Source organism: Syngnathus floridae, chromosome 4, assembly GCF_059516105.1.
Source record: "Syngnathus floridae isolate MCC-2025c chromosome 4, RoL_Sflo_1.0, whole genome shotgun sequence".
In the NCBI taxonomy this organism is placed as follows: domain Eukaryota; kingdom Metazoa; phylum Chordata; class Actinopteri; order Syngnathiformes; family Syngnathidae; genus Syngnathus; species Syngnathus floridae.
Genome location: NC_142416.1, coordinates 18,219,247 through 18,229,353, shown reverse-complemented (window position 1 = coordinate 18,229,353; position 10,107 = coordinate 18,219,247). Strand labels below are relative to the sequence as shown.

General features: G+C 41.9%; 1 protein-coding gene and 1 long non-coding RNA gene across 3 annotated transcripts; one reads left to right on the top strand and one right to left on the bottom strand.

The window, feature by feature from the left end:
• Positions 1-665: 665 nt before the first annotated feature.
• Positions 666-2,515, bottom strand: LOC148399670 (uncharacterized). The gene is made up of 2 exons (XR_015857864.1): positions 1,575-2,515; positions 666-1,360 (listed from the first exon to the last, which is right to left on the bottom strand). It is a non-coding gene; the product is annotated as an uncharacterized LOC148399670 (long non-coding RNA).
• arhgef38 (Rho guanine nucleotide exchange factor 38) lies at positions 1,101-10,055 on the top strand. 2 transcript variants are annotated; one of them, XM_088372670.1, is made up of 14 exons: positions 1,102-1,481; positions 4,902-5,086; positions 5,156-5,273; positions 5,355-5,502; positions 5,910-5,927; positions 6,003-6,202; positions 6,277-6,407; positions 6,479-6,583; positions 6,656-6,760; positions 7,220-7,591; positions 7,656-7,793; positions 8,397-8,598; positions 9,154-9,440; positions 9,564-10,055. In XM_088372670.1, the coding sequence occupies exons 1-14, from the start codon at positions 1,277-1,279 to the stop codon at positions 9,744-9,746; spliced, it is 2,397 nt and encodes a 798-aa protein (XP_088228796.1). In that variant the 5' UTR covers positions 1,102-1,276; the 3' UTR covers positions 9,747-10,055. The 2 variants fall into 2 exon arrangements, with proteins under 2 accessions (XP_088228797.1, XP_088228796.1); XM_088372671.1 differs by lacking the exon at positions 9,564-10,055 and having other exon boundaries at positions 1,101-1,481; positions 9,162-9,432.
• Positions 10,056-10,107: the final 52 nt, after the last annotated feature.

Here is a 10,107-nt window from a genome sequence, read left to right as displayed (position 1 = left end):
TTACCAGAAAGCTGTGATTCCGTTCACTCCAAACTGTTAATTCTGTACGTGACAACATGGATGAATCGATTCGCATCGATACTCGTTCAATACGATGTCAAATTAATGGCGATCCAGCATCAAACATTGGGTAAACATTGAAAAAGTTGTGTCTTCCTGCAAAGTTGCACTTTGAAAGACATGATGTAACACGAAACCCCTAAGGGACCAAACATATGAGCTTGCTGACTCAGCATTTGCATGAATCTGAATAAAAGTTGGAACGTTGCTCTAGTCCCAGAAATACCCGAGACTTATTTGGTGTGTGTGTGACACGTTGTCGTCATGTCTTTATGATACGCAGGCCTGCCCAGTGAGTGTCATGGGAGTGAAACTGGTGAGCTCACATTACTCGGGCTTTCAATTGGGAGTAAATGCCTCCATTCATTGTGTTACTCGAAAACCTGCTGGACCTGCCTTACATTTGCTGCATAATTATTTTTAATTTTTCTTTTGTTGAGGAAAAATCTTTATTGAACTTTCAGCTGCTTGCAACTTGACTTTCTGTTCCATTTCAAAAATAAGAATATATTATGTATAGCTAATGTGCATAGCCTTATAATTAAACAATTAAAAAAGTAAACATAAAGACAAATGGACATGTATTAAATTCAGTCAAACAATAATTACATTTCATATTTTTCATTTTAATTATACAAGCACTACACCATCACCATAATGGCAAATAATATTTCTTTATTTCATTATGTAAATACTATTACCAAAATAATAATTGATATTGCTTTATAAAAACATTTTTAGATACACTTTCAATCCCTACATTGTTCATATTAGACATATATCCATAATTTAAATACCATTTGTAGCTAATGTACATAATTATACAAAATATACATAATTTATAATAGCATAACAATACCAAAACATAACAATGACAAAATAAGACACTTTGTGGTTTGTTTTGACTTTTTATGTCATTTGAATAGTTTTAATTCATTATTTAGATTTTTTTATTCATCTTTTTTTACATGTGGGTTCAAGAGGGCGCGCTGACATTCTCTCTCAGGTTTGTAGGTTGAAAAACTTTTTCAAGGGAAGTCACCGCATAGCAGAGCAGAGGCGTGTTCACGCAGTTCTCATGTCAGATGAACACGGGAGGGGCGGAGCTTAGTTACCTGCACAGAGCAGGTAACCAACACACAGGGGAAGGACGTGCACCTGTTCCCGGCTCCCAGGGCTGCCTTCCTTACCGGACGAGCCACGGGGCAAGCTCACCATGGATCCCAACGAGGCCGGCGGCGCTGAGAAGAAAGGGGAGAAGGTCATCAAGCGCAGGAACCGACCTGTGTTCCTGCGCTACCTGGAGAGGAGGAAGACGGACAGCATCGTGACTGACGACACCTGCAAAGGTGACATCAATCTGGGGACGCTGGTGAGGCGCAGTCAGTCTGACAAGACGGAGTACAGCGCTAAACTTAAAGGTAAGATGGCTAATGACATCCCCTGAGTGGCAACAATCCAATGGTCGGCCTGGAAAACTTTGAGATGACTAGTTTGACACAAGAGCCTTGCACCTGTTATGTTCCTGTGAGGTGGAGAAACTCTCACGGGGACAGGATCCACATATGCAAACTGTGCCGATAAGTGTGGCGCACACCAGCTGGTAAACAAGCGCTGCACTTTGACATTCTTGCTTTCCGCAAATGATTTTCAAAGGTGGCTTTATTTGACTTACTATGGCCTCGATAAATTTCAAGCATGTCCAGTGAAGCCATTATTTGGGGTTACGGGGTTTATATTCGCCGTACTTCTACATTTTTGCATTTTACATACACTCATTTAAATTGTCCCACACTAATCTCTTAGTTTCTTTTCTTCTGACTTAATCACGATCTCCATTAATTTAGTTCATATTCACGCTATTGGTGAAGTTAGCATAGCTGTTTCGGTTATAACTTCGAGCCATTGTTTTTTTTTTACTGCATAATTAATTAATCCCTAGAGCAACCTTCTATAATATCTGCTTCATTTGATGGCCTCTGCAATGATGCATTAGAGGAAACTGCCTGGGTTGCCAGGTTGCACTATATGTACACACACACACAATGTCAAATCACAATAAACAGGTCACCGGCTGGAAAATGTATACTTTCGAATTTAAACACACAAGACTTATCTAACCATATAGTTCAAGTCAACATTGAGCAAGATTTTAGCAAGCATGTCCCAAGCGTCTTAAATCTGACTCAAGTCAAGTCATGTGACTCAAGTCCCTCCCGAACTCTGCTGATTTTAGTTAAGCTAGAGAACAAGCTTATTATGCTGACGCTGTGTTTTTTACACATACACGTTCCCAGACAACCCGTCTACGGGAGTCAATGGTTGGGAATGTCACACTTCAGGCCAAATGAGTGACATCACCCTTATAGTCAAAACTATGTTGGCTTTCCTGCAACACTTGTCTTCTACCCTTTTCGGAAACTACCTTCCTCCCGATTGTTAGTCGACTGATAATGCCGCTTTCACGCATATTCGGCACAGGCTACACACACAAAAATTTTTTTGCAACTGTTTACACTTCACTCGAGTGCTCTTTTGGGAATTTGAGTTTTGCCTCAACAAACCTGCACAATGGCAACTCTTGTTGTTTTCAGTAAACCTGCCACCAGTCCCTGTTTTGGCTTTGGCCCGCACACACATGCCGACAAAGCGCATGACATATTGACAGGGACATTACCATTGCAAATATTGACACAGCGATGACTTCATCAGAAAGAGGAAACACGTGTGCAAGTCAAAAAAGTTGTCACCTGCCTGCCGGACAGGTTGGTCGACCCCGTGCAACGTGACCTCGGTGAAATACTAGTACAACAAATACTAGGAGTACATTCCTAAAAAGTGATTCTCGCGAAATTCTCAGTAGAGATCAGATCCCGCTGAACATGTTTTGGAGAGTCATGTCGTTTTTACTCCGTGGTGATACAGGATACACCAAGATCCTTTTCAATGGGCCCAAGTAGTGAAAAGCCCTGGATCCACTTTCATGGGAACTCACAAAAAGAATAAATGGACAAAGAAGTCCGGATGTTATCTGCAGCATTTTTAATGAACCAATGGTTTGCAATGATGTAAAGCATCTAACTTTCTGGCATTTTTAGAAATTTAAAAAAATAAAATAAAAGAGTCTTTGAGGAGCAGTGCACATGCTATAGACAAAAGGCTTTTTGTTCCCACTATGTTAGCCGATAGATGATCTTCTTATAAAGCTACGTGCTAAATAGCTATTTACTCACTGAATGGACAGTGAAAGTGGTTTGGTTGAAGTAAAAATGTTTGTTAATTTTCAATAATCAGTTTAAATTATTCTGCAAATGAGCGGACTTTGGGTGTTTTTAGTGAAACCCAGTAAAATGTTATATATATTTGTGTTTCTCGTAACATCACATGTCATATATTCGCTCATTGACTTCATTTATATATATTTATACACATATATAAATGGGATGAGGCAGCCTCTCTAAATATCCACTTTCACTCTTTTATTCACACCCACTTACAAGCCTTACATAAAAAAGATTTATTAAAAAAATATATCTTAGGTTGGATGGTGGTCCATTTGCTGAGCAGTGTTATGAATTATTTGATTTACAGTCTATTTATAGTGGCTTGACTGGAATATAGAATGTTTTATGCACTGAGCAATTCAGCATGCTGTGGTCAAATCGTTTCGTGCGTGTGCATACGCATGTGTGTGTGTCCTTGCAAAGGTGCGAGCAAATTAATGGCCGGCGAGCAGATGGAATGCCTGAGCACGCCGGCGCATTACATCAGCGGCGCAATTCGTTCCGTAACCCGACACGAGCTCCCTGCAGCCTTCCCTTTCCTCGCAATCCCGCCCTGAGCAGGAGGCCGCGTGTGTGGCATCGATTAGGCGGCGAGGCGGCTTCGCTCTTGCCCGAAGTCAAGCGCACAGCCGTCGCAGACTGATTAGGCGGCGTGAGCCATAAAAAAAAAAAAAAAAAAGAGCGCAGTGAGCCTGACTGGCATGTTAAATGAGGCCTCGTGGCGCTCCAGTCACAATAATTAGTTCACCGTGAAATACTGCAGGAAGCTCGGAAAGTTTTATTCTCCCAAGAAATGCCCTTTCCTGATGGATCAGCACGTTAATGCCTTCCTGCACGGGCTGGAACATTTTGTATACAAACAGTAGCCATGTATTAGGAGTCATTGCAAAATAAGGTCACGATTCTCTCCGACCTTCACATCGCAATGCTAAGTGGCGACATGCTAGCATTACTAACAAATAATACTTTTCATATAATACACCAAAAGAAGGCCGCAAAGTTAACAGAACAAAGAGACTTCGATTCTACGTTTATGTTAGTAGAATTTTCTTTTTGGGCTATCCTGCTTGCTAACAAATAGACTAACACCAGTTTGTCGATTGGTGGCATTTTCTTTCCTTTTTCAATTACAAACTAAAAATGTATCAAATTTTCAATTAGAAAATGGATAAAATAATTAAGTATCAAAATATTTGACAGAAGAACTCCAGATAATCTTAAAATGTATCGGTTTGCGGTAGCCAGCTAAAGCTGTTAGCTAATGCTAATCTGTGCTAACACCGCTATCCTATCTTTTGCTGATATTGTAGTGCATTTATTTGGTATGGCCATCACTTGAACACAAACACACGATTAAAAATGTTACAATTCATATAACTCGGCCATTATCATCGACAATTTAAAGTCTTCTGAGCAAACGCTTGTTTTTTGGCATCTGTGAAGACAACTGGTGGAAGTACAGGGAGAACCTGCCTACAAGATTCTAACCTGAGACTTCAGCAAACATGCAAACCATAATAGCACCAAGCTTTCCTCACAATAATTGCTCTTGCGCAGAAAAAATGACACTGCACGACTTGTCCGGTCCTGCCTCGCCTGCACTGGACCCAGAGGAGGTCCGGTCGAGAAAGATGAATCGCCGATCAAAAGTCATCCAGGAGCTGATACAGACTGAAAAAGACTTCCATACTAACCTGGAGCTGTGCATCCGAGAAGTGTTGCAGCCTCTGAGGAGCATACAGGTGGGTTTTTGTGGACCCCAGCAAATTTGAATTTTTAATGGAGAAATGTTCTGCCCACTTTTACGTTAGGTTGTCGATGTGGATCATCTGTTCACCAACATGGAGACGGTGTGTGAAGTCTCAGCCGCACTCCTAAATAGACTTCGGGAAGCCCTGTCCGACCCGGATCCTGAGGCGGTCATTATCGGTAATATTCATCGGCCGCCCTCCTTATCCCTCGATGCTTGATTAATAAAACTTTTTGAAAAATGTTTGTTTGAACATGAAGGAGAAGTATTCATCCAGGCAAAATCAGCTTTAGAGGATGTCTATAAGATTTACTGCTACCATCACGATGATGCTAACATGGTGCTGGAATCGTACGAAAAAGAGGAAGGAATAAAGCAACATTTCACGACGTGTTTACTAGCAATGAAGTGAGTAGTACTTCCTCACAATATTCATTTCTCTCTACAACTTCCTAATAAAGTGGAATCTCTAACGTTGAACAATAGAGGACCCCATTCAAAAGAGTTCCCATGGGTATTATTGAAAGATCTCGGATTTATTTGGTTGAATTACACAAATGGTAAATCGTTTCAACACGCAAAGATATATCGTACAAGGAAGCCGGCCTACGCAGATTTAGCAATTTGGGATTTTGTGTCAATATTTAGCGACTCTTCTGACCCTTTAGGCAAATATTTTTCCTCCAAAACTTGATTGCTGGAACAGTACGAATAAATGTCAAAATTGTATGTTCTCAGGGGCGTTCAACTTTTGAGCTTCCAAAATGTTATAGAAGAATCCAAATTCAAATCTTGTGTCTTTTTTTAATTTACAGGAAACTCTATGACCAAAAGTGAGTATGCCTGAAAAAATGAACCCTGCAGACTTTTTTGGGGGGTCTATTTTCCACGATCGTTTTACATCACAGAGGGAAGCCCTACTTGCTGGACATGGGTTCGCTTCTCATCAAGCCAGTCCAGAGGATCATGAAATACCCGCTGCTGCTGGGCGAGCTGTGGCAGGCCACGCCCGAAGATCACCCCGATTTCCGTCCGTTGCAAGAAGCCTTCACCGCCGTGAAGATCATCAACGTCAACATCAATGAGTTCAAGCGACGCAAGGACATAGGTGAGGTGATTGGCGAAATACAAGATGGAGCAAAGTGATCTTATACATTGTCTTATCATCATATGGATTTCCAGTGATGAAGTACAAAAATTCAGAAGATGAAGGAACTCTGCGTAAACTTCACAAGCTCAACATCCACTCCATTAGGAAGAAAAGTGATCGCTTCGCAGGTTATCTCAAGATCCTCACTGGAGTTGAACCACAAGTAAGAACCATCTCCAAAATACTGCCTCTTCTCAGAATCTAAAATTTGGAGCTTTTAATTTCAACCCACAGGTGAGGGATGAAGTGTTCGACAGAGAGGAGAAACTCTTCAGGGGTCTGGAGAAAGCAGTAAGGCAGCTAGTGAAGAATCTCCAAAGTTACTTGCAATACACTCAGGTTGGTGAAAAGTCTTAAAATTGATTTCATATTCTTTGTTTGCTCATGATTTTATGGTCCTGTCCAACTCAGGAGATGGTGTCCGTCGCTGTTAACAAAGTCCACGAGATGGAGAGCATAATCAAAGAGTCAAACGGCTCATCGCACACGAAAAGTCACGACCCCTATGAACGCTACGTGAGTCATGAAGAAGAGTGATATGAAATATATGAACTTGAATCATGTTCTGGCAATTAATTTCTAGTCTGACCGGGTTGAAATGAATCCTAAAGTTGTCGGTTTTCACGATTTGAATGTACTTCAGAAAGAAATTCTTCAAAATTATCCATTAAATTTTTATTTGATGGACTTGCCGTTTCAAATGAATTGCTAACATGACTATCCGATGTAACATTCTGAACTTGAACTTTTTCTCAATGAAAGGATTCAAATTGGTAATACGTAAAAAGTAACCGAAGGTCACCTTTTGATGTCTTTAGCGCACAAATAGAGGCTTGTCTACTTTGTTAGGGCTCTAAAAGCTAACTAAAGATGCTAACGTCTTCTTAGCTAGTAGTGCTAGCATCTCAGCAGTGTTGATGTTAGCATTCCGTGGCTCTCTTCATTAAAATTACGTCCAATATTGTCTTCTCACAGAAAGACAACATGGAGCGTCTGGTCCTCGGCCCACTTTCATCTCTTCAGGGCATGTTCACCGCGCCCCAAAAGCTCATCCAGAAACGTTACGACAAACTGCTCGATTACTGCAGCCGGCTGGAGCGCTCGTCGTTTCCGTCCTCATCCTCGTCATCTACCTCTTCCTCCACCCCGTGCTTGGTATCCGTAGACCCACCCGGTCCCGCCAGGAGGGACTACGAGGCTCTCAACGCGTTGCTCGTGGAGGAGTTGCAACGGTTCAACATGGCTGCCTACGCTATCCTCACTAACTGTGCGGCGTATATCGTGACCTTGCTCAGAGGCCTGATGGAGGAAATTTTGTTGGCTGCTCCCTCCATACAGCAACTACCAGTGGGTAGCAAAAAAAGCTATATTTATATCACGCTAAAATGCTAATTTGCAATGTCTTTCACAGGCTCCGTTGTCAAACATCGCTGAGGTGCAGAACAGCATCATGGATGAGCTGAACAATCTGGCGTTCGTCAAAGAGAACGCACAGAAACTAATGGAGCGGAAAGTCAGCTTCGAAAGGCAACGAAACAAAAAAATAGTGGTAAGATAAGCAGTCGCAGTAATAATTTGCATGACGATACCGCTTATTTTGCGCCTCCTGTGACCAAAACTTTGAAGACTATGCCAAAGACAATCTTGAGGCTTCAAGACAATTAAGTGTCTTTAACAAATATTTTTTTTTGCCGACACTGTAGACAATTCAGAGTCTTGACTGACTCTTCTGAACTTTAAATACAATCGACAAACTTATCATACATGTTTTTGGGACAAGCAAATATCACACGGGAAAAAAAAAAGCTGACCTGGATTCAACCCGTAGCTTTCTTACTCGAGTGGCTTCATCAGTTCAGTGTCAAGATCGTCGTCTGTCTGGATGTCAAGTTCAAAGTCCCTCGTTTCCCTCAAAGAGTTTCACAGTTTGGTGGAAAATTCCAAGTGATAAAGATGAACACAAAAGACACCCCCAGGTGGTGATTAACTGGGGCAATTCCATGCTCCATCAGGTCTCAGCCATTTACACTTAAAAAGCTTCCTCTGTAATGTTTCAAAGTATCCCCTGGAAGAACTCTCTCCACCTGAAGCTCCACACAGCGTGCCAGCTCACAGACTCCATACATACCTAACAACACTTGTTGTCTTCCAGACGCCGGAGGTGGAGCATCAGACAGAAGAACAACGTGCCCGACTGCTGGCCGAATATCCCCCGAGTCGTCTGTACCAGTTGAAGAGGAAGTGCAACGGCTGCCAGAAGGAGGACCTCAGCCTGCTGGAGGGGGAGCTGGTGGCCTTGCTGGAGGACACAGACCCGTTGGGCAGTAGCAGCCGCTGGCTGGTTCACACCGGAGGCGAGTTTGTATGAACATCATGTCCTGAGTCAGACGCAAAGCAAGACGATCCCCAAAACGGGTCAGGCCTAATACCTGGATCGGATAAATTTATCGACCATTGAACACGTACCCCAATTGAAACTCCCAGGTGCTCTTGCGATAGTTGCCGATGGCTTTAGTCTTTCCTCTGGGGATCTGTTCCCTCGTAACACCACAACAAACCACGTTGTCGGCGGCGTTACTTAGGAATAAAAAGCCTCGGCGGTTCCAAAACAAGAACAAAATCAATTCCGCTCTTAAGACTTTCTGTGACAACACGTTTTTTTTTTAGAGTGCTAAGAAGAACAATGGAAGACTTGTTTCCCCCTGGGATGACAAGAATCCCCACAAGTTGTCTTGCGGGATCTTATTTTTGAGTCACTCTCGATACCTGGAGTTAGCAAAGCGCTACGTGTAGCTTGTAGCTACAACAGAACAATGAACAAGTCTTAGAATACTCAATAAGGTAATGTTGTCTTGAAAGATTTCTGGATGATGTTCTAAACTCTACCTGTTCCACTTTTCTACAATCAGGGGAACAGGGATACGTGTACTCAACGTTCTTAAAGCAGTACAACCCTCTGAGGGACTCGCAGAGGAAAGGCCAGGCGGCCAAACAGCAGCAACAAGAACAGCAACCGCCCACCATGACCGACGAAGACTTTGACAATCTGAGCCTTTTTGTATCGGGCAGTAGAAGCAGCAGCCTGAGGAGCTTCAGTCTCAACACCAACGACAGTAGCTTCAACCTTTCAGGCCTTCAGGGCGAATTGGACACCGTGGATGACCTGGAGGTTTCATTTGACACAGATGCTCAGCAGGTACGCGTGGAAACACGGCAAAATATGGCCAACAGTGCCATCTGCTGGTTGAATTTATATATTGAGGACAAGGAACATTTAAGTTTTTTTTTTTAAACTTCTGCTTCTTCTTTTTTTGCACAGTACTACGCCGTATATGCATTTGAAGCCCGTTGTGACCAGGAACTGACGTTGCAGGAGTACCAACATGTACGAATCTTGCAATTCAATGACCAAGGTGGTAACAAGGAATGGTGGCTGGCGGAGGTTGATGGTCAGCGGGGATATGTCCCCGCCAACTACCTTGGTAGGATGTCCTATGCATGAAAAAAAAAAAAAAAAAAAAATCCAGACTATTATCATTGTTTCACGGATCATTTCAGCTGAATATTTGTGCTTTGCGAAAGCAAACTGTGGATTTTGTCATATTGACATTTTGACCTAATGAAGAACATTTTTATATGAGCTGCTGTGCTGAGCACTTTTACAACAGTGTTTAGAAGTAATATTTTATATGAATACATTTTTGAATGAAGTAAAAATCGTACGTGAAATAATTTATCAGAGTAATTTAATGTGAAAAAAAGATTCTGTTGTTTCTATTTTATTATAATATTAAACATCTATGAAACATCATATTTGCTTTCATTACTTTTATAATTAGATCCATTATTGTATATTACATCAC

What these genes read in the sequence shown, in the direction of transcription:
- arhgef38 (XM_088372670.1), top strand. Translation starts at nt 1,277, where the DNA reads ATGGATCCCAACGAGGCCGGCGGCGCTGAGAAGAAAGGGGAGAAGGTC. An exon ending in CAAGCGACGCAAGGACATAG is followed by an intron (nt 6,203 to 6,276) that starts GTGAGGTGATTG and finishes ATGGATTTCCAG; the next exon opens with TGATGAAGTACAAAAATTCA. An exon ending in AACGAAACAAAAAAATAGTG is followed by an intron (nt 7,794 to 8,396) that starts GTAAGATAAGCA and finishes GTTGTCTTCCAG; the next exon opens with ACGCCGGAGGTGGAGCATCA.